This window comes from Neolamprologus brichardi, chromosome 11, assembly GCF_056152115.1.
Source record: "Neolamprologus brichardi isolate AB-2024 chromosome 11, ASM5615211v1, whole genome shotgun sequence".
Taxonomy (NCBI): domain Eukaryota; kingdom Metazoa; phylum Chordata; class Actinopteri; order Cichliformes; family Cichlidae; genus Neolamprologus; species Neolamprologus brichardi.
Window position 1 is genome coordinate 18,730,239 of NC_142114.1, and position 27,537 is coordinate 18,757,775.

Consider the following 27,537-nt stretch of genomic DNA (forward strand, 5'->3'; position numbering starts at 1 on the left):
ATGAACAAAAGAATCAAATCCCTTGTCAAATTTTCATTCGACATATTTAATAGAACATTTAAGAGCATCATTTTAGGATACAGCTTTGTTCAGAAATACGGTGCCCACAGAAAGGAAATGAACCTGAAAGGCTTCGGCTGCATTTTTAAAGACTTAAGTTCTTCTGGCCTGACAATATTGGGAATTTTTTTTAATCCACTTACAACATATTTCTACTTACAGCTGCTTTAGAAATACAGCCAAAGAGGGGGAGACTGGAAGGAGTGAGTAATGGCTTGTGCATTTATTTAAAATGCATCCTTCTTTTCTTTTTAAAGGAGAAACACTGAAAAGTAGAATTCATTACAAAAACTAAAATAAAACATGTTATAATTTACAGGGATTTGTCTGAGGGGGCATAAATAGTAGACCAGATACTTCTAGATGCCATCACGGCAAAACTATACGCGACAACTCGTCTTAGAAAAATCCTAGAACAAAATCACAGCAGTACATTCACGCTGTGCCAGGAACAAACTGACCACCGGCCATATGAGTCCTCGGTCTTTGCCCTCGTCCATCCATCAGTGGGCTTTTTTTTTTCCTTTTTTACAGTCTCCAAGGCGGGTGGAACTCGATGGCGGGGAGAGGAGTGCAGTGTGTTGCTTCGAAGTTTCGCATGTACTTCCGTGCCTTGAGAGAAAGAAAAAGACAGCAGGGATGGAGGAGGAATGTGGAATGAGAGGTGTGGGAGGGCAATGAACAAAAAGTGCAGAACTTGATTATATTAGGTTTGGTCTATCTGGCTCAGTGCCTTACAAATCTCTCCCATCTCTTAAGGGTTTACACAGGAGGTGAATAAAGCCTAATTTAGAAGGCATTACCAGGGGAGGAAAAGCATAGCATTAGCTGTAATTGATGGCACTCCTCTTGTTTGATGTTAAATGACTTCAATAAGCTGAGCGCAGTGAAATATATTACACCAGTCAACCTGAGAGCACAGGTGAGCTGGTTGCTATGGCGACCAAGAAAGTGTTCCTTAGTGGTAATGATGTCTGAATAGCTGTGATCTTTTTTTCTTTTTTTTAAAATGGGGATGCAATAGAAGGGGGGGAAGGTAAACAGACCTAAAACGAGAAGATGGGGCTTACTGAGAAAAGGAAATGAGACGCTGAGCGTATAAGGAGGAACTTGAATGTATTAAAATCAAACTTGGACAGATCAGATAAAGACAACAAGTGGCTGCCCTTTAAGCCACACAGGGGAATAACTGTTCTCACGGAGATGTAGCACACTGATAACAGCGGATGACTTCCTTACCAAGAATAGAGCCAGCTGCCGCCTTCCCTCTAGAGTCATATCTTCACCTGGTAACATTAACAGTGCATCAGACTGTATTAAAAACACTCTTTATGTTTGTGGGGAGTTTATTTGCCTTTTAAATGTGAAAGCAGCCCAGGGCTTACCAACACTCCATGGAAACGAAACATCTCTGTCTGCCTGATAGGACTGCAGCACAGACACGCACCAGTCGTCGTCCACTTCATAGCCACTGTACACAGACGCTGCAGAGAAAGAGCTGGTGTTATTATACAGTTAATAATACAAATTTACGAGCAAGTTGGTGTCCTAAATATAGCCAAAATTTACACTTTGAATACATTTAGGACCACATGTTTTTGGACAATTCCACAAATTTTGTAGCAATGAGTTAAGTTAATTTTGTAGCTTGGATTCTGTAGGAGTGAAGGGCAGACTTAGCTTGAATTCAAGCCGTTTTTAAAATACATTGCATTTACTGCTAAGGAATAACAGCCACTTTAAAACGCTGTCCTCATTTCCCGACGCTCAAAAGTAAAATGACAAATGATAATAATTTTAAATATAATACTTGAATGAAATCCTTTACATTTAATTAGTACCCGTCTAGATACCACAGGCATCACTAAATGCCGTATTTCCTACCTTGCTCTGCCAAGCCTATAATTGCAGCCACCTTTAGTTACTGCTTATTTGTGGCTCTTTGCTGCAGTGAGTTGCATGTAAAAATTGAAAAGAAGCTCTATTTGTGTTGAGATCAAATGACTGCCATCCAATTTCTTTAGCTTTAACCACTCTGGTCATTATCCCTTTGCACTGCAAAGTGCTACCTGATCGGTTTAACAGCATCTGGCTGAATCTGCAGCTCTGTATACGTCCCAGTTCATGTTGCCATTTCTATCAGCAGTCACAAAAACATCAAACATCAGTGACCCAGTTACACTGTCATAACCCTCCACCATGTTTTATAGAAAACGTGGTATGCTTCAAATCATGAGCAGTTTCTGTTTCTCCATAGGTTTACTTTTCCCATCATTCATACTTTTTATTTCAGGACTATGCATATGTCCTTACTAGTTCTTGTGTGTAACCAGTGGTTTGCACCTTATTGTAAACCCTCTGTATTTACATTCACAAAGGCCCCTCTTGGTTGTAGATCTTCACAATGATCTGCCTACCTCTGGTGAGCGCATTCCTTCTTTTTAAGAAAGAATCAGATTGTTTATTTGACCACTTCTAGAGTTTACATTCTCTCTGATGAGTCTGTGTTTTTGCCTAATGATGGTCTTCCTTCACTTACATAAACACCTCTCTGATCTTCTCATTGAGAGTAAAAAGCTACCAAATATAACTTCAGCTCTTATTGGTTTAATCGTCACTTAATAAGAAGGGGAAAAGGCCTCACCAGGCCATGAAACTGTAAGCCACTGGTCCGATTACTTCTAAGCATCTGAAAACAGGTGATACAGTACTTTTGGTAAGCCTGCTTTTTTGATTGTTTGATTCAAAACCTCCTGTCAGGTGTACAAACTCTTTAAATACTTAAGGGCATAACTGTAGATGTCTGAGTCCAACCATTACAAGGCTGGAAATTCCCTCTACAATAAATTCACTTGTTCTTAATGTATTTATGATTATATTGCAGAATCTGCCCAATTTTCTCCCATTTCACAACAGTACTGCATCTCTCCTGGACCCAGATCAGGTTATCAATTTTCAAAACTTAATCACTTTAGTTTTTGGGCAGATCGCACCTCCAGTAAAAATTTCATGCAGGGTTGGCCATAATGTGACAAAGTTATCAAAAGTTTTACCCATAAAAATGAATAAAACAATAAAAACCTATTTCATTTAAATGACCTCAGAGTCAAAACAAAGGTTTTCTGCATTGTACAAATTCTGAAGGTGAAATGCAAACAGGCGCATGATCATCGGTTTTACAAACACGAGGTTGTGCACTGTAACTCTGTACCTTGGGGTAAATTTTTCAACAAGGTCTACTGTAATATCCTGAGGTAAACAATCTGTGCTGTGAAGATTTTCAGCCAGAGCAACACAATCTGAATCATTTGTTGAGTAATCAGAACACAAGATCTGTCCAAGGAAACCATCACGAAGAGGAAATGTGAATTATAGTTTTTAGATGTTTAAAAGGAGGAGTCAACAGACTTTTACGATAACACCTTTTACTGTGCCACGTACCTTCTTCTAATGGACTGGAGGCTCCGAGCCATTGTCTGACTACTCTGATCCCTTCATCTGTCATTATTTTGGGATACCTGTCCAGAAAAATGATATCGCCAGTTAAAAAGTGTATTACTCAAGTGCAAATTCACTGAACAGCGAGAACAATGAGAACATTGAAGGCTAAGAGGCCAACCTGAACTGTAGCAGCTTGAGCAGGAGGTCATTGCCTCTGTTAGACATGATGTCCTCTGGACCCCTGAAATGCAAAATAAAACTCAAAATTTAATTACTTAAAAAAAAAAAAAAATCCAACAATAAAAATGTTATTTTAACCAACTAAACACTTAAAACCACATGTGAAACAACAAAATGTGAATAGAGTAAAAATGTGACAACAGCCTCTCCTCACAGCGAGGAAACATAGGTGTGCCTGGTGCAACTGACTGCAGAACAATCACAAGGAAACTGCACAGATCACCCTATCTCCAAACAACGATGATCCGACTCAGACTGACTGCAATCACACTCAGACAGATTATAAAGGTTTGCAAATAACTGCTGTCGAATTTATCTGCAGACAGAGCGCCAACAGATTGCAATCAATATGAAAAGGATTGCGCTGATAAACGCAACCCTTCGATGGGTCTCTTTGCAACAGGAGACTCCACTCAACTAGTTGCCAACTGGTGGTGTTCTGCTTGTACTCCTATATAAAGTAAGACTGCTGAGTGCCTTTAAGATTTTGTAGTTAAACTCACATCCTGCAGCAACTTTGTGTAAGAATTTGTGTTTTAAATCCATCTGAATCTGCCTTCACTCAGACTGCTGTATTATTTATATATTTAATCAAACACATTTCAAATTTTAACATTTAAATAATATTTCTTACCAATAAAAAAAAAAAAATAGAAGCAAGCAAATCCATTCAGACACAAAACTTTCATAACCTTAATTGAAATCATGACTACAGGATGTTAAATCATGACTACAGGATGTTATTACTAGAAATAGTTTGGACTAAAAGCACAGGAACTTGTGAAAAATCCAGACGGTTATCATCATCAGATAAATACTGATTTTTAATCAGATTTTTAATGCTGTAAGTAACAAACACCGACTTTCCTTTCACGCTCCCTGTAGTGGTTACAAGGCAAACTGAACTGAAACACCCGGTGCAAGGGCTTCAAATCAAATATCGCTGCACTGAATATTTTCTGCAGTTTGTCAAAAGCTCAACTTGGCATTCATGTTCCCTGGAATTTCAAGAGAAATCTACAATACAGCTATCTCATAACTGTAATGAACCGAACCAAAGGAAGTAAGAAGTTCTGGTTACTGCTTATCCAAGAAATATGTCAATTTGTGACTGAGGGTGAACTTTCTACTTCTCTCTGTTTTGTGAGAGTTTGCTTTTGTCAACTACATTATTGTAGTGCTGTGGAAATAAATAAACAACTGTTTGCTTGGTACACAAGGGTTAAAAGGTTTTCATATTACTTACAATCTAATCCATATTAATCAACTTTCTTCTGAATGACTGTCCCTCACAACCGTGAAGCTTAAATAGGAGGGTTACGTGGGGATCTTGTACTCACAGCCAGAGCTGTGTGCCTGAGAGTCAGCCACGTTACCAGAATCCACTGTCACTGCTATTATACAGACCTAAGAGTAGAAAAAAACCTGAAGCAGTCTGGAGCCTGAGCTTTTTATTTGTTTCTTTTAATTATTTTCTGCATGACTTTATCAGCCTCTAGAATCGTTGAGGAGGAATTTTGGCCCGCTCTTCTTTACAGCTTTGCTTCAGTTCATTGAAGTTTGTGGGTGTTTGTTTGTCCACAGCTCTTTTAAGGTTTTTGCCACAGTGTTTCAATAAGAGTGTTAAATTGTGACTCTTATTTCTCCCTTTCTTTCTGTGAGGCTCAAGTTAAGGGATTTGTTTGGTTGTGTATTTAGTACAAACCTGTAAGTCATGCATTCAGACATATGCTGAGGCATGTGAAGACATAGCTTCATCATATGAATTATTTATTTTGTATTATTTATAACTTAATTTATTTGTAGTATTCTTCCTAGATTATGCATTCTGCATTCTTTGACTGACTTTATCAGCCTCTCAAATCGTTGAGGAGGAATTTTGGCCCACTCTTCTTTACAGCTTTGCTTCAGTTCATTGAAGTTTGTGGGTATTTGTTTGTCCACAGCTCTTTTAAGGTTTTTGCCACAGCATTTCAATCAGATTGAGATCTGGACCTTGGACAATTGCAGCACCTTGATTATTTTCTTTTTCAACCATCCTTCTGTAGATTTGCTGCTGTGCTTCAGATCAAACCCAATTTCAGCCATGTTTAGCTGAAGAACAGATGGCCTCACATTTGACTCTTGAATACTTTGGAAAACAGAAGAGTTACAACTCAATGACTGCAAGGCAAAAAGGTTCTGTGTCTGCAAAACAAGACCAAAGCAGCCCCTTCACCCCTGTGCTTGACAGTTGGTATGAGGTGTTTGTGCTAATATGCCGTGTTTGGTTTACACCAATCTCCACTTTGGTCTCGTCTGTCTAAAGGACATTGTTCCAGAAGTCTTGTTGTTTGTTCAGATGCAACTTTGCAGGCATCTGGGAGGTTTTCTCCCGGCAAACCTTTCCAAACAAGCCACACTTGTTCAGTCTTCTTCTAATTGTACTCAACTTTACAGGCTTCAGCAAGTTAAATGTTACAAGTCCGAGCTGTAGTATCTCTGTAAGTTTCTTGTAGTGTCCCTGAGCATAGAGCATGCCAAGGATGACTCTGGGATGAATGTTTATGTTCACTATGTTAATGCACACCTCTGTAGCAAATTCTATGGATGAAGTAAGGGTATACTATGGGTGGTAATTCAGTGTACTTAATAATTATATATTATAGATACTTGTGTGTGTCAGTGTGTCCAGGTCACCAACTATGTCCCAGGTTTTGGGAAACTGATATTGGGTAACTAGACATGCACCATCTCCTTCATCTTGGAGCATTTTTAATTTGAGATGTCATTTAGCGCTTTCTTTCTCCTTCTCTAAATCCAGCTTCCCCTAAAAAAAGTCCCTGCTTAGGAAAGTCCACACCGGAAATGTTTTGTTTGTCACGCATTGGTGGTTGACGCAATTACCAGATATTCCAGGCTCTGGTTACCTAGGTAACCGTATCTCATATCAACCAACAATACCCTGCATTCTCATTGATAGTTGCTTTAATTGCTCACCCCAGTGGTGAGAAAACCTGCCCACTTCATGTCACCAGCAATTACTGAACTTTCTTTGGTCTGACTGCATCATGTGTGGACATTTCTGCAGTGGGCTGGGCAGTAAAAAGCAAACCTGCCATGCTGAGCCATTTGAAGGACTTTATAAATTTCATGACATGTGTGGACTTACGTTGTGGTGATGATCTCATCTCTGGTTCTCCTGATCAGCAGGACTGGTCCCTGGTATCTGCACAAAGAGTTGCATGCGCTTGTGTTAATCATCAACCACACAACTGTGAGCAATCCACTAAAAAAAAAATGTAGTTTTGCTATTGTTAGCGGCTGTATTACATAACATTCAGTGATTCAGAGTTTGACTTCTCACGATTAGTGTCACTGCAATCAGACTGTCCCACTCACTTGAGAACCTGCGCAGCGTTGTTGAGGTTCATGTATTGCCTAACTGTGTGCTGTACTAACGGCCCTGAAAGAGACCAAATACACTCAAGTTACTGACTTCTACAAAAAGTTGCTACATAGAGTTTGAGATCTTTAACATCTAGGACTCACTCCAGCTGTCAGGCATGACCTTGAGGGCCAGAGGCAGAAGGTCATCAAAGGAGGCATCCAACACTAATGATTGGATCTCTGGGTATGACATCACTGCCCAGCTGGCTAAAAAGGGAAATAAAGAGACAGAGGAACAAAAAAAAGAGAAGAAAACACAGATAAGGGATAAGCATAAGCCTGAGGAAGGACTACATACCATAATTCACACTTAACATTAAAGTGCTGATCATGTACTGTACTTCAGCTGAATACCCAAAAGCTAAACACAGTGCCGCGCACACACAAAGCCTCGGGATAAGGTTGACTAATCTTAATTTTAGCGATTTATTCCAGCCATGCTCTGACGAGGGCCACGAGGCTGAAACATTAGCATGTTTGTTGACATGGTCAGAATAAACAGGTTAAATTAAGATTACTCTACAGTATCCTGAAGCTCTGTGTGGGTGCTACATTTTTACCTCTGGGTATTCAAGGTTAGAATTTTTTTTTTTTTTTTTTTTTTTAGCACAACAAACTGGAAAAAAAATAGCATGTGTTGTTCTTGTCTTTGAGAACCTGTGAATCCTCCAATGGACCAGGCATATATAACAATGTCGCTGAGGCTAAATCCCAGTTTGTGTACTGCAAACTGGATCACCACATCCATGGCGTTGGCCTCATTCTGGGGGAACGGCACTCCCTGAAAGGAAAATACAGGTTAAAAAAAACCCACCCATCATGCATGACTAAATTAACAGGCTCAACCTACACATAAACAATGACACTTTAAGTAACCTCCCAAATGATTTTATCTTTAATGGGAGTGTACACGTTCCTCTTGAACAATACTCCCTGGCTAAAACTAGAATGTCCACATACTGGTATTTTCCACTGAGCTGTTTATTTGTTCTAACTCAAGCACACAGCAGTACAGTATGCAGCACATACATTATAGACCTATTTTATGATAAAATAAATCTACCAACACTGCTTACCGTGCTGCCTCCAAAGCCAGGGTGATTCCAGCCCAGTACAGAGTAGCCACCTACAGTGTACATCAGCACAATACTGAACTATAACTGCGACAATTTCCCACTGCACGAAATTTAAATGTCACTACAAAATATTTCAGCTCTTGGAAAGTAAAGCATTCCTTACCCTCCAGCGGCGTATTCATGCAGCCCACCTCATAAAAGCCCGCGTTCCCCTCACAGCAGATGACCTGTGGCAGAATTAGAGAACAAACTGTAACGTGACCAACGCGACAGAAATGATGTCGGACCCTGGAACAAGCCCAAGGCATAAAATAACAAATCACTGCAGACATTTACCAGAGTCTGGCCATTCTGTCCCCCATCTCTCCTTCGATCCACAAACATTGTGTCAATCTCATTACCGTCGCAGGCCACCAGCTTGTTTCTTTGGCCGTCAAACTGTGACAAAGTGGGACAAAAATGATTGAGTGTGTGCATTTATTATACTCTATATGAGAAACCAAATATGCTTCTTTCCCACCTCTTCTATTAATTTAGCCTGACCCTGCTGCAGCATTGGTCTCATGGCTTTCTGCAGTAAACCCACAGAGCCAGGGTACAGCATCCTCCTCCCAAACGTGTGGGCAATGACAAAACTGCAGACAAAGACAGATAATGACACTGTGGCATAACTGCTAACAGGCTAAATAATATTTTCAGAGGAAAAAAAAAAAAAGGGTTGAAGGGGATGGAATAGGATGCCTAGTACTAAGGTTAAGAGTTTGTGTTCCATTGTGCGTTGCAATTAACAAATCATTGATCAGTGTTACCCCTTTTCCACAGATGTGGTGCTGGGTCCAGGCATTTTCACCACAAAAGATATTATTTTTTTATGGGAGAGTCTTCCACACGAAATTCATCAAGTTCTGCCAGAGGCTGCACCCGATGTGCCCATGGAAATTACCCAAATTTTCACTTGCTATGATATTAATAATCCATTCTTAAACATGCAGAAATGGATCTCAACAGGCAAGCCTGCATCAGTACCAGCACAGACACCATGTAGGTGGAAAAGAGATGTAACACAAACTCTGCATTTACCTGATGATGTGGCATGGTAAAGTGCGGACAGAGTGGAGGACATTGTCTGCTGCTCCTCTTAATCTGGGCTCTGGCCTCAGCAGAGAAACGCCAGCCTTGGACAGCTTTCTGTCAGACAAGTAGTCAAAGGCTTACAATGAATCAAGTGAGCCACAAAGCATTTGACATTCAGTAGCTGTATTCATCCAGTGTACTTCCCATTGCTTTGAATTCATATATTTAAAATAAGCAGAGAAGAGAAAAGCAGCGACCTCAGGTTCACTACAGATCAAACAAACTTACGGACTGCTGACTTCTGTCCAGCTGAAATCCAAAGGCCAATGTGAGAAGTCAAAGTCATAGCATCTCAGTTTTTTCTGGAAGGAAAGCAGAAAATAAGAGAGATGAATGACTGAGACATAATTCTCAAAACAGTATTAATGTTGAGCTTCTGAGTTCAGCTGCTATGATCTCACCTTGTTTGCTGGGGTGTGATTCTTCTTGGTTTCCTCAAGAATTGTGATAAACTGAACATAATCAGTGTTCCTAAATCTCCCCCACCCTTTGGCGATAAATGAAAAGAGCAAAGGGAGGCAGGGGGAAAGCAAAGACAGATGGAGTTATAGCAAAGTCCATGTGAGACACAAAACACATTTTACTGCAAATCCTCAAGGGTACGTTTAGTATGCCTCGTGGGTGTAGACCTTGTTCAACTGTCTCAATGGTAATAAAATCTTATTGGCATGCAGCATACACAGCATTGGTTTTGATCTCGAAAGATGAATGAACTGAATTACTCATCGTCTCCCAGCGAGTTCATATCAGCAGCCTCACCTCTAAGACAGGCCACTCCAAGAAGACACACAAGAACAGTTCCCACATACTGACTCACAGGAACCAGTTTACTGCTGCAGATGAAGCCTAAAGACAGACAAAGTAACAGTGATGCAAACACCATAATAGTGTACCCCTTCATCTGTCTGCCAGACTCGAGGCTCATTAACAAGCACTGATAAAAAGATTCACAAGCTGACAGCTACCCTACAACCATGTGCATAAATCAATATCATAAGCACTTTACACTAAGGAGTAACACACAACCTCAAGCAATTACTTTCTTGATGCACAGTCTTACTGGGTGTTTCAGTTGATTAGCTTTATATTATTCCCACATGTATGTGAACAGCAGTTCCTAAGTACATCTCCTAATCTCCTAATGGTAATTTTTACCCCCTTTCTCAGCAGAAAGAGAAATATGGCCACATGTGTCTAAGTGGAAATTATGATGATGATGATTATTTGAAACCATTCTAAGCAAATTAATGAAAAAAAAATAGCAGTGAGAAGGAGGTAATATTCTGTAGTAAAACCTAAAAGAAAATATCAAGTGAGCCGAAGTGAGTGAAAAAAAACAAATCCTAAATTACAAGTAAAAACTTGAATATTCTTTGACATACACATGAACCCATAAATGCATCTGAAAAAACCCTAAAAATCAGAAATTAACGTCTTTTTGTTAATTTTTTGTGACCACATTTCTTCATTTTGCAGGGTTGGATATCATAGATGGTAAACACTGTTATTGCATCTAATCAGGCAAAGCTTTAGAAAAATCCTTAATTTTATGATTTGAGGACAGAAGGGTAAAATCAATATATTAACTAAAGTAATATTTATTTTATTTCTCAGTGCTCCAGTTCATTTTTTTAATATGATTCTCTCAGGTTATGCACCTTTTTTGAAGCCTCACATTTCTTTAAGAGAATAATTAGAATGTTCACATTTTGTACTCATAACCACTTCTCATAATATCTATAATGTCTTTACACTAGATTAATTACCATGTATTCTACCTTCAGTCAGTTTCAAATTATAAATAACACCAAAATGGTCTTAAAGCTTTTGAGAACGACATCCACTAAACCCATGAAGCTCACATTTTCGAAGTACAAAGAATGAGAAAATGGCTTCAGTGCTTCTTTTTTAATTTGCCATTTTTCACTGAGGATACAAAGGAGCCGAATTGGACAAAGAGACTGGTATAATTATATGAATCTATTTAAAAAACACACACGTAATGTAGAAAAAACCAGAACAATGAAAAACTCCCACATTAAATAATCAAACTGATGCTAAAAGCTATTTTACTGCGCATCAAACAAAAACTACTTGCTTCACTTTTTTTTTCAGAGCCAGCAATATAACATTATTATTATTATTATTATTATCATCATCACAATGTATTATAATATATTCACTAAATTATCATCTGGCGTCGTGAGACTCATTTTTAACTGCAACTTGTTGGAGCATCAACATATCTGGCACAAATATTAATTATTTTTATTATCAATTCATTTAGCAATTATTTACTCAAATCTATAGATTAACTCAGGTCTTTTAAACGTCAAACAACAGTGAAAATGTCTATTAAACATTCCCACACCCCGAGGCAGTGGCTTCAAAAGCCTGAAATAATTTCAAATTTACAAAAATAACCTTCCCACTGGACACTTCCTCCATTAATCACTTGTAAAAAATGGCTGCTGACTAAATTCTAGTTAACCAGATAATCAACACACTGACTAACATTTCTAATCATTTCAGCTGTAGTCACACAATTCATGAATCAGCCTACCTTTCCTGTAAAGATAGCAAAGAAGAAGAGGAGAGCTGTAGTAGGACAGAGACCATAGTGCTGAAGCCTGGAGGAAGAAATCGTAAACAAATCACTAATCATTAATTTAATCTACTTCTGTTTAACTCCACCTACTTCTTTCTATACAGTTCATTACAATATAATACTGACCCAGCCAAGAATGCTGTCAGTGTGTCTTTCCAGACCCCTAGGTTGGTAGTTCCATCCCTGGCAAAGAGAAGGAAATACTGATCATATCATGCATCAATAGTTTTCCTCATGTTACGTAAAATCAAGTTATTAATAGAAAGAGAAATGTTCTGAGTTATGCGTGTTCACTCTGTACACCTAAAATTTCTATTACAGCTCTGAATCATGCCGCCTGCAGAGGCTTTCTGATGACTTTGTGGTGGTGGTGGTGGTTGGGGAACTGGTGGATAACTTTATGAAGAGGTGTAGCAGGAATCAACTGCTACTAAATGTAAACAAGACTGAGAAGATAATGGTCAAATTTGAACATTAACATTACGCACAAATACCTGCTGAGCACTTAATAATCTTCTTCACAGCACACAGAATCTGCAGGCAGCATCTTTGTTATTTATCTACCTTTCTTATTATAGCTGTTTGCAAAGCTGCTGATTGCTTTTTAAAGTTTGAGTGCAAAGGCTAAATGTTGGAATTACTTATGTAGGCAGAAATATAAGGAACCAGGATGATCTGTGGAAGCTCAGCTCAGTCAATTTATGCAACTAGAGATCTTCAAGCAGTCTGTGGTCTACTGGTGAAGAGATGCCAACAGGATCAATAGAGTCATTCACAAGGCTGAAACAATCATTAGGAAAAGGCTGAACACATTTCAGACAGTGAGATGAAGGTGGTCAATGAACAGATTTCTCCCCATAAAAGACAAAACATCCTATTTTGTCTATTATTCATTACACACAGACAATGGGGCGATCGTGGCTCAAGAGTTGGGCGTTTGCCTTGTAATCGGAAGGTTGCCGGTTTGAGCCCTGGCTCCGACAGTCTCGATCGTTGTGTCCTTGGGCAAGACACTTGACCCGTTGCCTACTGGTGGTGGTCAGAGGGCCCGGTGGCGCCAGTGTCCGGCAGCCTCGCCTCTGTCAGTGTGCCCCAGGGTGGCTGTGGCTACAATGTAGCTTGCCATCACCATTGTGTGAATGTGTGTGTGAATGGGTGGGTGACTGGATGTGTAAAGCGCTTTGGGGTCCTTAGGGACTAGTAAAGCGTTATATACAAATACAGGCCATTTACCATAAAGCACATTATACAACAAAGTATGGAAACTGAGTGTCCAGCCCTCAGGAATCGTATCAATGACAACATGTTTTTCTGACAGTTGGAAAACAGTGACATCAAATTTATGCCACTGTGGACCTTCTGCACATCTTAATCTGCACATCTCTCGTTTTACTCAATTTACAGATCATATTCAGACTCAAATATAAAATTGATCTGGAATCAAAAAGCTAATCAACTGCTTTAGTCTGACTTAAGGCAAAATTGATAATGGCATTAGTATCAATCTGCGTTCACATTTCCAACACACTCATTCGCCTCTGCTGACAGGAAGAATTAGCTCTATAAAACTGCACACTTGTGTGACAGGTGAACACACAGTTGTACTCATGAACGTTAACATCTGTACATATTCATACATATACTGGATATATTATTCAGTGCTTTGTTTTTGCACATCTGTTCCTATTGATCTTTTCCCTCTTCCTTTTAATCATCACCACATATAGTAAAATGGCCACTTTATTAGGCGCAACTGCAGATAGAACTATTTAGGCATGTAAACAAAGTGAAGACCATCTGCTGAATTCGAATCTTTTTCACATCTTGAATCTTGACACACATGGCGTACAGCTGCTTTAGACCACACCAGGTGCCACTCTTATCAGCTAAGAATAGAAAAGGAGGCTACAAATTGCACCGGCTCGAGTGTGCGGGATATTTTCTTGGTATACTTTGGGCGACTAACTAAGCCTTATTTAAAAACCACAGCCTACCCCAATATTGATGCTGACCATGTCAATCCCTTTATGGCCACTGTGTACCCTTCTTCCGATAGCTGCTTCCAGCAGTCACCATATCACAGAACTCAGACCTTATCAATTTGGTTTCTTAAATATGGCAATGAGCTCGACGAACTCAAACGACCTACCACTCGCTCAACCAAAACCTTTGAGATGTGGTGAAATGGGATTCACATAATGCATGTAAGGCTGACAAACTTGCAGCAACTGCGTGAAGCTGTCATAACAGTATGAACCAAAATGGAATGTTTCCAGCACCTTGTGGAATCTGTACCACGAAGAACTAAAGCAAAACAGGGCCCAACCCGATACTAGCAAGGTGTACCTAATAAGGTGTGTAGGTCTATGTAGAAGTGTATGTATTCGATGCTGAGCGTCGAATTCTTTAGAGCTCCAGCTCTCATTTAATTTCTAGGGTTACTTTTAATTAATTATTTTGTGGTTGTGGTGTAATTTCCTTCGCGTCACTCTGATCTTATTCGATCTATCGTTAATTTCATACAAGTTAGCAAACGTTAGCTTAGCTGTTAGCATTATAATTTGAAGACAGAATGTATTCTACAATTCTGTCTTCCCAAATTTCTTTTTACAGTTTTTATGCCTTTAAATTGTCCCTGTTTGAGTTTAATTTTTTTTATTCAATTTATTTGTTTTCTGTTTCGTTCCTCCTGGATTCTCCTCGGCTCCTGGCTAGCGTTAGCAGAAGCGGTTTGACATCATCAAAGATAGATTGAATTTAAATGACCGCTCCTTAGACGACGAGACGAAACAAAACACAACGAGACCAAGGAAAGCGTGTTGTTGCGTCCTTGTCTTTTCATTCATTTCTAAAATGTCATTGCAATACAGGGTTTCAATAACAAACACCTGACACTTCCGGGCCGCAGCTGCAGCTAAATGGAAGCGAAAGGATTAATTATTGCTCAATCTTTCGCACTCAGCTGCTTAAAAAATCATGCAAAATACTGTACACATCCGTACCCTCCTTCCCGATCTCCCGTCAGGTCGAGACTGCTCCGGGGAACGATGAATTCGTTGAAGATGAGGCCCTAAAACACAGCGAAGCCACATCCAGACGGCCATTCTTCCGCTACGAGAACTACGGAAGCCCGTACCCACCAAAACCTCAAACGCGAAGCGCTCTTAAGAATTTCTTGTTTAGAAATGAAGGCAATAATTACACCCAAAGTCTTTATTTAAAAGTTTAGTATACATATTAATTAAAATAAAATATTGGTACACATATTATTTGCAGAACATTCTAAAATTGGATAACAGCAAATATGACTGACAGCAAACTCATGAAAAGATAATTTGACATACAGAAGTAGGGTACTGTATCAACTGCTATACATGGGTGACAGGTTTTGAAGCATTTAAGTAAAGAATGCTTTAACTTTACTACTTGACAATAGCTTAGAATACAGTAAAACATTTAAACAATTGTGTAGCATGTCCCTAAAGCACTGAAGTTTTTCTTTAAATCCAAACTCTGACATTTAGCTGTTACTTGTGTTTAAAAAGGCCTTCTGCAGCAGCTGGGAGCTGAGCGGATGTGACAGCTGGATACGGGGGAGATGTGGGTAGGTGATCAGCTTTGACACTGCTCGTATCTGAAAACAGAATGCAAAGACACACTCACAAACACACACACAAATCTCCAGTGCCCCAGTCTCTTTTATTCTTCCTTAAACACAAACAGAGACAGCCCACGCAACAACAGCACACGGGTGAAGGAGTGCTGCCTGTCAGCGCGTGGCGTGATATTATGCCACAGTGTCAGAGTGATTTTCAGGCTGGGGTGATTGGTGAGTGTGAGAAGAATGTGAAGGGCACATGAGTGGCAGTGCAAACACACAACATACAAAAGCACACACAGGTGATGCAACTGTGTTTGCTTACCGCTCCAGTTCTTTATAGACATCATCCTCTCCTCTTGGCTTCAAATCCTGATATAAAGAAGAAAGGGAAAACGGGAAAGAGAGAGAGAGAGTGAGAAGGAGTGGGACAGAGAGGAGAAGGATAGAGAGATGTACTCAGGCCAGATTTATGTCCCTCTGGTGTGTAATGAGATTGATTTGTTAATACCACTAATGTAAGGGTGACAGTTGATAGGCAATGTTTTTATCTGAGAGAAGGCTGATAGATTAGAGGAGAAGACTGGAAGTGAGAAGGAAGACGTATCTGCTGACAGCTTAGGGAGGGTGCAATAGAGAGAATGAGACTTTGTATGCGCTAGTGAAGATGTGTGTCACAGTTACTTGCACAGACACATGCATGCACAGTGCCTGCATGTGTGTGAGTGCATAATAACTCACCATGTAGACTGGACCCTGGGGAGGGGCCTGTTGGGAGGGGAAAAAACTGGTTTAATGAACATCAAGTGACAGAGAGGGAGGGACACTTGAAGTCGGAAGAAAACAGAAGCAGACGAGGGAAGAAAAAGTGCACTATAGAGAGAAGACGGTAAAGGGGGAGGGGAGGGGGAGGGAAGCAAATACCAGAGGGGCGATGGAGCAGCGGGGAAGATGAGGGCAAAAATCAACAGGAGGTATTTAGTTGAATTCATCACCTGTCTAATATCTTCAGGATTCTCATAGATGTTCTCTGCTTCACCCAAGTGGACAGACAGAGACTGCTCGATACCTGAGTACAAAAAGACAGTTACTAGTGTACACACACTCAAACACACTCGGCTGCACAGGGATGGAGGAGCTGGGAGTGGGGTGGGGGGTAGATTCATTACAACAACCCCAGAGGATGTCACGGCCCAGATCACTCAGTGGAAGCCAACAGGGGCCGAAGATGGACGGAACACGGAAAGCTGTCAAAAAAGAAAACGCCAGAAGACTCACCGCGATCAGAAATGTGTCTCTGTCTCCATAGCAACACACCGACAGCTGCGGCAACCAGGGGCACCAGGAGTAATAAAGCAGCGAGAGAAGGGCGCGGGGAGGAGGTGGTGTCATCGACACTCTCTACAAGAGGAAAAAGTGAGAGAAAGAGAAAAGAGAGAGAGAAGCATGATTTTTCCCAAGAACGGTGCTAATATAAAACTCAGAGAGCGGTGATGGTGTGCGGTTGAATGACATTAAGGCTGTCCAGGAACTTATTGCTGTTTGCTCTCCAGTTTGTTCTAGTCGAGTGGGGGGGGGGGAACCTTTTTTTCTTAACACTTGGAGCTATATTTTAGGACATTTTGCACTTCCAATTTCCTGAACATGTTACATGCATTTGCATCATACTGCTGTCAGTCATAGACAAAGGGTGCAGTGAAATAAGGCGAGGAAATCGAGACTCTGACAGACAGAATGAATAGTCTGTAGAGCAGCTTCGAAGACATCGATCTGACAGACCCTCCGTCTGGACAGTAAAGGCTGTCAATTTGAAGTGTGGATGAGAAGATGGAAAGCAGCAGTATCAAGGAGACCAGATACTCTCTGATCATTACAACAAACAACAAAAACTCAGCAAAATGCCACGTCCACACGAAGCTGTTTATGCAAAAACAAAACCCTAATTATTCCATTTCTCATTTTTTAAATATGATGTAGGTAAAGTCTGGAGATGCTTTTCTTTGCAGTCCCTTGACATCTGATCCCAGCGACAAAAAGCTTCTAGGCAAACTGACAAACAATGGGGGATTGCAGTCTTTCAGCCAATCCTGGCCGATGCAGTATTTAAAAACAGGTGGTTTAAAAGCGTAGGCATGATTATCACAAACATTACATAAGCACAACATTAGCTCACTGTTGTACAAGTCAAATTTTGTGGGAAGAGCACATGCGTGCGATCAAACTTGTCAGGATTGTTTGCATAATGACGGTGACATCAGTCTTGCAAAACACAGCCACCGGGCAACAGGGGAAGCAGCAGGGTGGCGCCTGTTTCCACAGAGATTGTGTAAATTAGTGCACCTGAACAAGTGCACCGTTGTCTGTCTGCTCAACTGTAGACAGAGCACAAAACAGTAAGATCTAACAAACGTCTTTGGGTTACACAAGAGAAGCCTCATTCACTCTCAATCACTGCAAAGACTGATTATGTAATTACATAATTAGCAGAATTTATGATTAACTCCTTCATTTAAGATTCTCCAAAGGACAGAAAACAGGTGAAAAGTAAAGTTCACTTTCACCAACTTTTCACACATTTTGTTTGAAAGGGGATTGGCCCTTGGGCTTCACCTTAGCCCCGGTGTCTCAGCTTTTAGCCAGCTTCAAAATAATCAATCATTATGTGCTGTGTGAGGTGTAATTGATTGGTGAGTGAGTGTAGAGGTTGCTAATGGAATATTGTAGTGAGAGCTGACCCCAAGACTGACCTGCTCAGTTCTCCATGCCAGCTTTAACGCATGAATTATGGTAATTGAGCACAGTGAAGTGAGGCGTAAATGCCCCTAGATTCTCATGACCACTTGTATTCTTTCTTTCTTTCTTTCTTTCTTTCTTTCTTTCTTTCATCTTCCTCTATATTTTTACTATTTCTTTCCCCCATTGCCACTTCTTTACCTCATCTATTTAATCTCAAATGAGGTAGGGAGTGATTTATATTATTGCAATTGTAGGGAGGAGTGCCTGAAGAACTGCTTGAAGGCTTTGCAAACGATGGACAAACTGAAGATTGAAAATGACTGCAGAAAATCCCTGACATTTGAAGTATGTTGTGTGCTCCTCAGCACAATAATTGGTTCAATTCTGCATTCTTTGAACTCTGCCACCGGTGAAAGAATTTTGACAGTGCATTGTTATTTTACCTCCTACACCATGCACTCTGCTTGGCTTACATTTCAGTTAATATCCTAAAATTATAAATATAAATATGGGTTGTTTGGTGCACTAAAAACTTGCTTCACTTACTTCCTGCTCAAAGCACAAAAATTATGCTACCCGAGATGTCTTCCAGAAAAAAAAAAAAAAACAGTTCAGAAACCTTAAACTGTCACTACTTATTGTCACATTATCCATTATTAACCATGATTTGATTTTTTGTGCTATCTTGCACTATTGCTGTGTTTGTGCAGTCTGCCACTTTTCAACAGAAAAAAAAGTAGGTCATCCAACACTCACATTATTTGAATTTTCACTCTGTTCAGTCTAAATTCCCTGTGACATGCTGGAAAAATGCAACGCTTGTCATATTTATTCTATACACAGTTGCAAGAAATAGTTTGAATTACCAGAATTTATGAGGCGATTACTCATAAAATGTGGTCTTATCTTTATCTAAGTCACAATTATAGACAAATCTGATTAAAAATAATAACAAACACAGAGCTACCAGCTAGAGTGCAGGCTGAAAGTTGTTACACTCTTGAATTTATTAACTTGCTGAACCCCCTTTAACAACAACAATCTCCAGTGGATTTTTTCCTGTGGCTGCTTCTGAGACTTGCGCATCTTTGAGACGCTCTTGTTTCAGCTCATCAGTATTTCAGGGACATCTTGATTGAACAGCCCCCTTCGGGTCAAACCACAACATCTCAGTTGGGTCGAGGTCAGAACTCAGAATTGGTGTGATGTTTGCAGGACGCCCACTCCGAGGTAGAGCAGCTACAGTCCTGATTTTCCTCCACTTGCAGACAGTTTTTCTTGTAAACTCATGAACACCCATGTCTTGAAAGAAATGCTTTTGGAGCCCTTTCTATCATTATGCACTTCTATGATGCCATCTTCATGTGAGAGTTGCTTCAAATCAGTCTCTCTTGAGAAGAGCAGACTTTGCCAGTAACCTGACTTTGTGTGCATGTATTTAGTAAGAAGAGGCACATCTCCAGCCCACACTTCCAGTCTAACCTGAGCACAGAAGCACCCTAACTTCTCTCAACCTAGACTTTAAATATTTACTCAGTGTGCTCAATCTGTGCATAAAAAGTGCAACTTCTAGCTACATATTGAGTCAGATTGTGTTTGACTATAAGCACGACTTATCACCAGAATATCCAGAAAGTCCAAAAACTTTCTCTTGCAGCTGCATATGTATCACAACCTGACCACTCCAATCAGACAAAATCTTGCTGCCTCATCTCTTCTCCTACTCGCCATTCACCCTCCAACGCTCGCTCTTTCCTGTGCATTATTCTTATAGCTTTACCATCACCATGCATCATGATGAGCTCTGGGGGCCTTCAACCCAAGTGATGTATTGGGTTATGGGGAGTGAACTCATCTCTGCTAAGGGATTCATTCAACTGTCACATCCTCCTGTGCTCCTCCACAGCCACCAATACAATAAGCTTGAATTATTTAGTTTTTGTGGGAAGAGATGTCCTAAGGTCTTGTCTTCTTATACTCAGATAGCTGGGTGAGTTTGATGAGAAAAAAAATAGCCTATATGGCTTCATATTTTCTAGAATAAAATGCAGAGTAGAATATTATCCAATGCGTTAAGTTATTCAGCTGGATATTATCACAAAGACTTTTTGTACAGAAGCTTTGACCTGTGACCTCTTTAGCTACATTAAGAAAGCATAACATATGGTATCTGTCACGAGCTTTCGTCTCTGGAAACCCAAGGCTCTCTGGCAGACGAGCTGACCTGGGGTTGGCTTGAATACGCCATAGAACGCTTCGTGGAGCAGATATCCGGGAAGCATCCACATTCATGGTTAATTATTCCCAAGCAGACAGGAAGTCTGCCAGGACTGTTGTGTGTTATATAATAGTGATCCTAAAGACAATCAGAAAACACACCAACCTTTGGACAAATTCTTCACAACCTTTGGAGACACTGTGATAGCTTGTGTTGCCTGAATGGCCTGCCCATTTATCAGGTGGAGAACGCAGGTGTAGTTTCCTGCTATGTCAGAGGTGATGGGCAAGGGCAGACTGGTGGTGATGCTGCCGAGGCTGCTGTTTGACATCTTTAGCTTTTGACTCTCGTTGTGATGCTTCCACTCGACTTTTCGGACCTGGGACCACTCCGAGTAGAGGCAGATCAACTCCATCTTCTTTGAGGAATATTTCTTGATTTTAACTGTGGAGGTGATGCGGAGTGATAAGCGGATGAGTGGAGGGCAGCACGGAAAGAGAACGAGACCAAAGAAATAAAGGGAAGTCAGTAGGAATGATGAGTTAGAGAAAAGGCAGTTACGGGGGGAACAAGGTGTGTTAAAGGGTAGTGTGTGAATATAGAAAAGGGCAAGGACAGATAGAGAGTAATGAGGTAAAGGGATATGAAAAACAAAGAACAATTCAGAGAAGGGGTCAAAATAATATATATTCATTAACTTGATTTGCTGCTAATGCATCGCTTGACTGTGACTGATGTTTAGTGTCTCATCAAAGTGGAATGAGAATCCATCTGGGTGTAATCAAGCTCCACAGACCCCATCCACACACACATAAAAACACACACACATTTCACTCTTGATTAGCGTGATCAGCGTGGGCCACCTACAGCCTTGGTGGGAGGGCAGCAGGTATAATCATGCATAATGATACTTATAATGAGGTGGGGTAAAAATATATGCATCACATGATTAGTGTATTGGTGGTGCATGGTTGGATGTGTGTGTGTATGGGATGCAGATGTGTAAAGCAGGGTGACAGCGACAGTGACTGATCGCCCGGTCATGTCTGGACAACTGTGATGGATGCCAAGGGGACTGTGATTAGTAAAACCCTCCAAGGCCACCATGACAGGGCATGGTGTATGCGTGCATATTAGCTTTGGTGAATGTGGGTGATAATGTGTGCTTCTGCAAAGTGTGAAAACTCCCCAGGGCACACTCATAAAAATCAACAAGCACTCTGCTTGATTTTTTTTTCCTCCTTTAAATTTATGAATTGAGCAAATGTTCTTTTTCATGTGTGTAAAGTCAGTGTATTCCTTTAATAATGTAATTTATCAGTGGCTGCAGGAAATTTTCTCTTCCTTTATTCTGCAGTCAGGGTGCATCGTCTGTAGGAACACTGAACTGGGTTAGAGAAAAAGTCGGTGTCTTGCTCAAGGACAATTCAGCAGGAGAAATGACACCTTGACACGGGCCTCCTGGAAGGAAGTCTCTTTTCACTACAGCACTCTTTGAGCCTGCACTGACTTTGCAACTAAGCTGCACATAGTTTAGTTTCACAATTTATATGGTTTTTGTTCTATGGTAAGTTCAACACCATTGTCCAGTGTCATTGTGAAATGTATTAGCAGAGGAACAAAAGAGGCATTTATATTAGTTTAGTATAAAGACAAAGTTTGTTTGTTTTTTCCAGTGAAAAAATATCTAAGGTTTGCCAAACAGCCTTAAACATACTCAGACTTATTGTGCAGCAAGCAAAGACGCTGCAATGAGGCTGATTTTATTAACATATTTTAGACTGATCTACATTGTTAGAATGGGCTTAACCTCACAGTCTAATGCAAACTAGACAGTTCGCAAAAAAAGAGGACCCACTGATTTTGACCCTAAAAAGTTTTCCTCCCACATCCAGGGTAACTTAGAACTACGACAAAGATAAAAAAAACAATGACATTAACTAAAAAAATGGCAGCTAAAATTGTGGCGTAAAAAAGAAGGAGGTTGATTGTCTGTAGCTACTTTTTCTGTATCGCTATATTTTGAATTTTTCTGTAACAATATCCTGGTAAATGTGAAATTTTCAAGCCGAGAAAAGATTTGTGTTAATCATCAGTTAGATACTAAGCTAAATAAAGCAAGTTATTTTGATCTATAACGTCACCCCAAGCACAAAAGTGAATAAGCATGTTTCATTTAATGTCAAAGTACTGCTTTAAAAGTGTACAGAAAATGAAAAAATATAATAATAAAAACAGAATAAGTAGGTGGAGAAATATAACAAATGGAGATGCCACCAGCGATTACATGAAAGGTCACTGAATGAATTGATGAGTATGAAAATGATGAGTGAGTCATATGTTATGGCCTTTGCAGGATTTCAGCTCAACACAAAAACATATGCCATGCTTTATGATTAAAAGACCAAATAAAATCCATCCATCCACCCATGCATACCTACATATATATATATACACACATACATACATCAACTGTTTACAAAGCTTGTAGTAATATATTTTGAAGGCAGCGCTTAAATTCGTCCAGCAAATTTAAAAGTCTAAAATCTCTCTAGAATCTGTGTCAAGGAGAATAAAGACAATTTGTCTTTTCATGTATCTCTTTTATCACAGATGCTTGCATAACAGCATCCTTTATGTCATTCTAACACATGTTACACTAAAACCAACAGTCCTAATCTCCAGTGACCCACTGGAGCTGCTCCTATTGTTTTATTCCTTCCAGTCCACCTCTTTCTACTGCCTCCTCCCTCTGACCCCGATCTGTACCTTTCAGCACGCTGAGCGACGTCCCCTGGCTGAAAATGTTGTTATTGAGCAAGACTTCACAGACGTAGAGGCCACCATCTTTCAAGTCAGGAGTCAGCAGAAAGGAAAAGTTCCCAGCCTCTGGGTTGTAGGGTAGACCAGCCATCTGTAGTTTCTTGTTTTGATTAGTCGTTAGAGTACCCCTCCAACGGTCATAATGGAACACCTTCTTCATATTATTTTGATTTCTGGTGTCTGGAGGAACCCAGTGCACCTGCACATAGTCACCCTCAACACCAGGACAGGTTAAGAGGAAGGATGTGTGAGCCTGAATGGCAGTGGAGATCAGAGGACCTGCAGGAAAGGGTGGAGGAGGACAGATATGGAGACATTACTGTCCAAGAAGACACATGAATGGGGAATTCAGACTTAAAAAGTGGATGCATGAAGAGTGGGATAGAGAAACTATAAACAGAATAGCAAGAAAGTGGGGAAATGGAGATACAGTAGGGAAAAAAAATTCCTTCAACAATAGGGATTACATTCTTATATGCTGAGAGTCACTTCTTCAGCTCTGCTCTTGCATTCTGCTCTGCCTGATTACCAAACTGCTGACACAGGACTTTCAGACTGCTTGTGTTACAGAGTTACTTACCATGTGTTATATTGGTGAATGAGGCCACTTTGTCAGCTGTGGGGATGGGGTTGGGTGGGGGGCAAAAAGCAAATAATGAATAATACATAAATGTAGCAACTATAATATTCACAGGAGGACTAGCTGGATTTTAGTGCAGATCTACACTCTGTTTTTGAGTCTTGAAACTGGTCTATAAAAGTAAATACTTTGAAGAACTGTAGCTACAAGACTTCTAAATAAATAATGCTGTTGCTGGAGTTTCTGGCATTGATGCCCACTTGCACCATCAATAAAAGCAACAACAAATGCATTCTAGCTTGTAATGCTTCTGCACGGCTTCTCTTTCTTCCAGTCAGCCTTACCAGAAACTGTTACATCCACATTGAAAGCAAAGAGACGGCTGCTGCTGTTACCCCGAGGGTAAACCATACAGACATAAGCACCATCATCGTTGTTCAGAACTTGTGGTAGTTTGGCCACAGTGTTGGTCTTTGACTTTTTTTCGCTCTTCAGTGTAATATCACCAGGTCCTGCCCAGGTGACCTTTGTGAAAGCAAAGTCAGGAGTGACGTTGGCAATCAGCCGCAGGGTGCTGTACTGAGGAATGGGTACATCGGGGACGACGCTGACTGGAGATGAGAAAGGAAAGAGTTAATTTGTGCAAAGGCACTTAATTCTCCAGGCATTTAAACAAACATTCATTGTGGCAGGCAAAAACAGCCTTTTATTGCTGTATCTGGATGATGTGAGGCTCATTTCGATTGCAAGTAAATTATTTATCTGCTGTGTAACTATCAACATAAATCTAGTGGGTTTTAAAGTCCAGTGTTTCCCTCTGGAATGCAGTGGATTAAAGGTTCAAATAAAACAGTGTAAACCGAGTTGCATATATAGGTGCACTACTTGACTTAAGAAGATGTGCCAGATCTTACGAAATAAAAGTGTGGTTGCAGAAAAGATAATTTCCTACATATACTGTTTGATGTCATTTATAAATCAAGCAAATAATATTCTTTTAGTTATGCAGCATTGTGAAGAAGAACTGTGTATAAAAAAAACATAGAGAGATTTAAAAGAAAAGGAAAGAACAGCATGGAGGAGCCGAAACGCAGAAAAATCAAAAACAACTAAGTTAAAGTCTCCCTCCACTAAAAGATTTAGTTGGTATTTCTTCTCCTGGATGTGGGACTCTACAGAATGATGGATGTTCAGAGACACATGAAAGCTCTTCAAGTGGAAAGTTTCTCTGAGTGTACCTAAAATGTGTTCTTAAAGATGAGTACCCAGAAGACTGATCTGGGACAGACATCACAACTACTTTGGAAGTCAGTGATCCAATAGGTAAAATACACTGTTGAAGCCTGGACTCACAAACACTGAGAACAGACTTTTTCAGTGGCAGCTTGTGTCCTGTAGTAACATTTGGAAATTCATCTATCTGTTTTCTTAACTGCTTATCTGCTAGGTGTGGTGGGCTCGAGCCCTCGTCATGGTCTGACAGGGACTATAAAGACAGACCACATTTTTCCTTCCCACTGTCACTCACTAACTGCTTGCTCATGAGGGTCATCTGATTGTGTTATTGTTGGGTCTTTACCTACAATGTAAATTTCCTTGTGACGACTTGGAGAAATGGTGCTATATAAACAGAACTGAACTGAATTTGGAGGGAGGGAAGGTAAACACAAGGAGAACCCTCACATCCACACCTACAGTTGATTTAGAAGCACCAAGAAGATGGAGTACCTGAGAAAACCCCATCCAAACTTCATGTAATCAAGCAGGAGGTTTCAACCTACAGCTTTCTTGCTGTGCTAACCATTGCACTGCCATGCAGCCATGCTGATAATTCTTGAAAACCGCATTACAAAATTTTTTATTTAACGATGAGTGTGTTTAGATCTCACAAATTACATGGAGGGGAACTTTAATCATTTATAGATCTGTATAAACACATATGCATACTTTATATATCTGAAAATCTTTGATGACATGTTAGTAGGAGTATCTTTCAAATGCACTGTAACGTCTTGTTATTCCTACCTGTAAGGATGACTAAAAGGATAATCTCCTCCTTGAGTATCTTCTCTTGTTGTCGTATCAAGCATGAGTAGAAACCAATGTCTGCTGCTTCAGGCTTTAAAGACAGTGAGAAAACCCCACTGTCTTTAAAGTTAGAGTCAGTCAGTTGCATGGATGGCTTCAAGGCACTTCCAGAGATCCTTTCATTTGCACTGGCTAACATGATCAGTTTCCACTCATTTGTACAAAATAGCTTCACCTTCCAGTTAATGGTCACAGCCCCTCTCACACTTGTGTCATTGCAGATCAAAGTGGTAAGCATTCCTTCTCTGACCACCACAACATCGTTCCAATCTGAAGGAGAATAGACATGTTTGCCATTATAAAAGATTAATTCCTGAAGATGAAGTGCATTGAAAATATAGTCTTGCTTTACTGCTCGAGTTTTTTTAATCTTGTGCGCAAAGGACAGGATTATGTTTTTCAACTCAAGAAATGACTCTACACATGGCCATACGTAGAGTAAAAGCAACTATTACAGTTAATCCTCATCCCTATTTATGAGTAAAAATGATTTAGATGAGTTTAGCTGAGGCTATTATGAGGCTTCTGCTGTTAGAGTCAGTCATACATAATGGTGATCTTTCAAAGTCTTTTTAGCACAGAATTCCTCTCTTTGTTTCCCCAGACGGTACAGTATTTCCTTGTAGTGCTGCTGTGGATGGATAGTAACAAAAAGAACTTTGCACTAAAAAGACTACGGCAGATAACAACTCGATTTATGTAAAACAGACAACTAAAGCATCACATTTGCTTCAAATGAATTTAAAATGCATTTCAGAAAAACAAATACTGTGGATTTTTCCATCTTATGATAACTGTGGGCATATCGGTGCTGCATAGGATTAAATAGCAAGGTAAACTGGACCAGGTGGCAAAAACAGCAAACAGTAAAAGGAGAGAAGAAAGCTTTTTTCCTTCTTCTTAACTTGGTAAAAGATACAGTAGGTACAGTTTTTGTTTTTTTTAAATTGACCCTCTGGGACAACAAAACAAGCCTCGCTAGGTGTGACTCATCATCATAATTTACATTCAGAGCCGTAAATTCATTAAAGTTTGCACTACAAAAGCTGTAATTGCTGGGAAATGAAGGCAGTGTTTTCAGCATGAATAGTTTCAAGTACAGTTTAAAAATGTGCTTCCAAAAATCACAGAAATCGCTTCGTACCTGTGATGCCGACGCGACAAGAATATACCACAGAGAAGGAAGCAAGAATAAAGGTGAGAAAACCAGCCTCCATCACAGATTTAAAGAAAAGAAAAAACACTCTCACTGCACCAGTTGTCTCTGTCTCTGACACTGTGACCTTTCTTACTCTTCTTCAGAACAGCAAGAAGTATTTTTCCGCATCCTCCAATATTATTGGTTTGCCTGAGTGGCATCTTAACAACTTTGCTGCACATCTTTGAGCCGAACAGGATATGGAGCAACCAGAATGGACATAATCAGCAGGAAAAGACTGTTATTATTCCAGTCATGTATGTGTGCATGGAGCTGATAAACTACATACACGGGCATTACCATAATGT

The 27,537-nt window shown here is 40.1% G+C and overlaps 2 protein-coding genes across 2 annotated transcripts; both read right to left on the reverse strand.

Annotated features, from left to right (window-relative positions):
• Positions 1-30: 30 nt before the first annotated feature.
• Positions 31-15,113, reverse strand: abhd16a (abhydrolase domain containing 16A, phospholipase). Its single transcript, XM_006802821.3, has 20 exons — positions 14,991-15,113; positions 12,115-12,171; positions 11,944-12,010; positions 10,140-10,226; positions 9,782-9,867; positions 9,609-9,682; positions 9,327-9,434; positions 8,767-8,881; positions 8,583-8,684; positions 8,410-8,473; positions 8,247-8,296; positions 7,828-7,951; positions 7,273-7,377; positions 7,123-7,186; positions 6,893-6,949; positions 3,680-3,742; positions 3,502-3,578; positions 1,446-1,544; positions 1,300-1,346; positions 31-672 (listed from the first exon to the last, which is right to left on the reverse strand). Exons 1-20 carry the CDS (start codon positions 15,090-15,092, stop codon positions 589-591), a joined length of 1,632 nt encoding a protein of 543 aa, XP_006802884.1. The 5' UTR covers positions 15,093-15,113; the 3' UTR covers positions 31-588.
• Positions 15,114-15,193: 80 nt separating this feature from the next.
• On the reverse strand, positions 15,194-27,315 carry g6fl (g6f-like). Its single transcript, XM_006802820.2, has 11 exons — positions 27,176-27,315; positions 25,969-26,301; positions 24,288-24,554; positions 23,944-23,979; positions 23,310-23,642; positions 20,706-20,984; positions 16,865-16,987; positions 16,582-16,655; positions 16,328-16,354; positions 15,912-15,958; positions 15,194-15,622 (listed from the first exon to the last, which is right to left on the reverse strand). The coding sequence occupies exons 1-11, from the start codon at positions 27,246-27,248 to the stop codon at positions 15,601-15,603; spliced, it is 1,614 nt and encodes a 537-aa protein (XP_006802883.2). The 5' UTR covers positions 27,249-27,315; the 3' UTR covers positions 15,194-15,600.
• Positions 27,316-27,537: the final 222 nt, after the last annotated feature.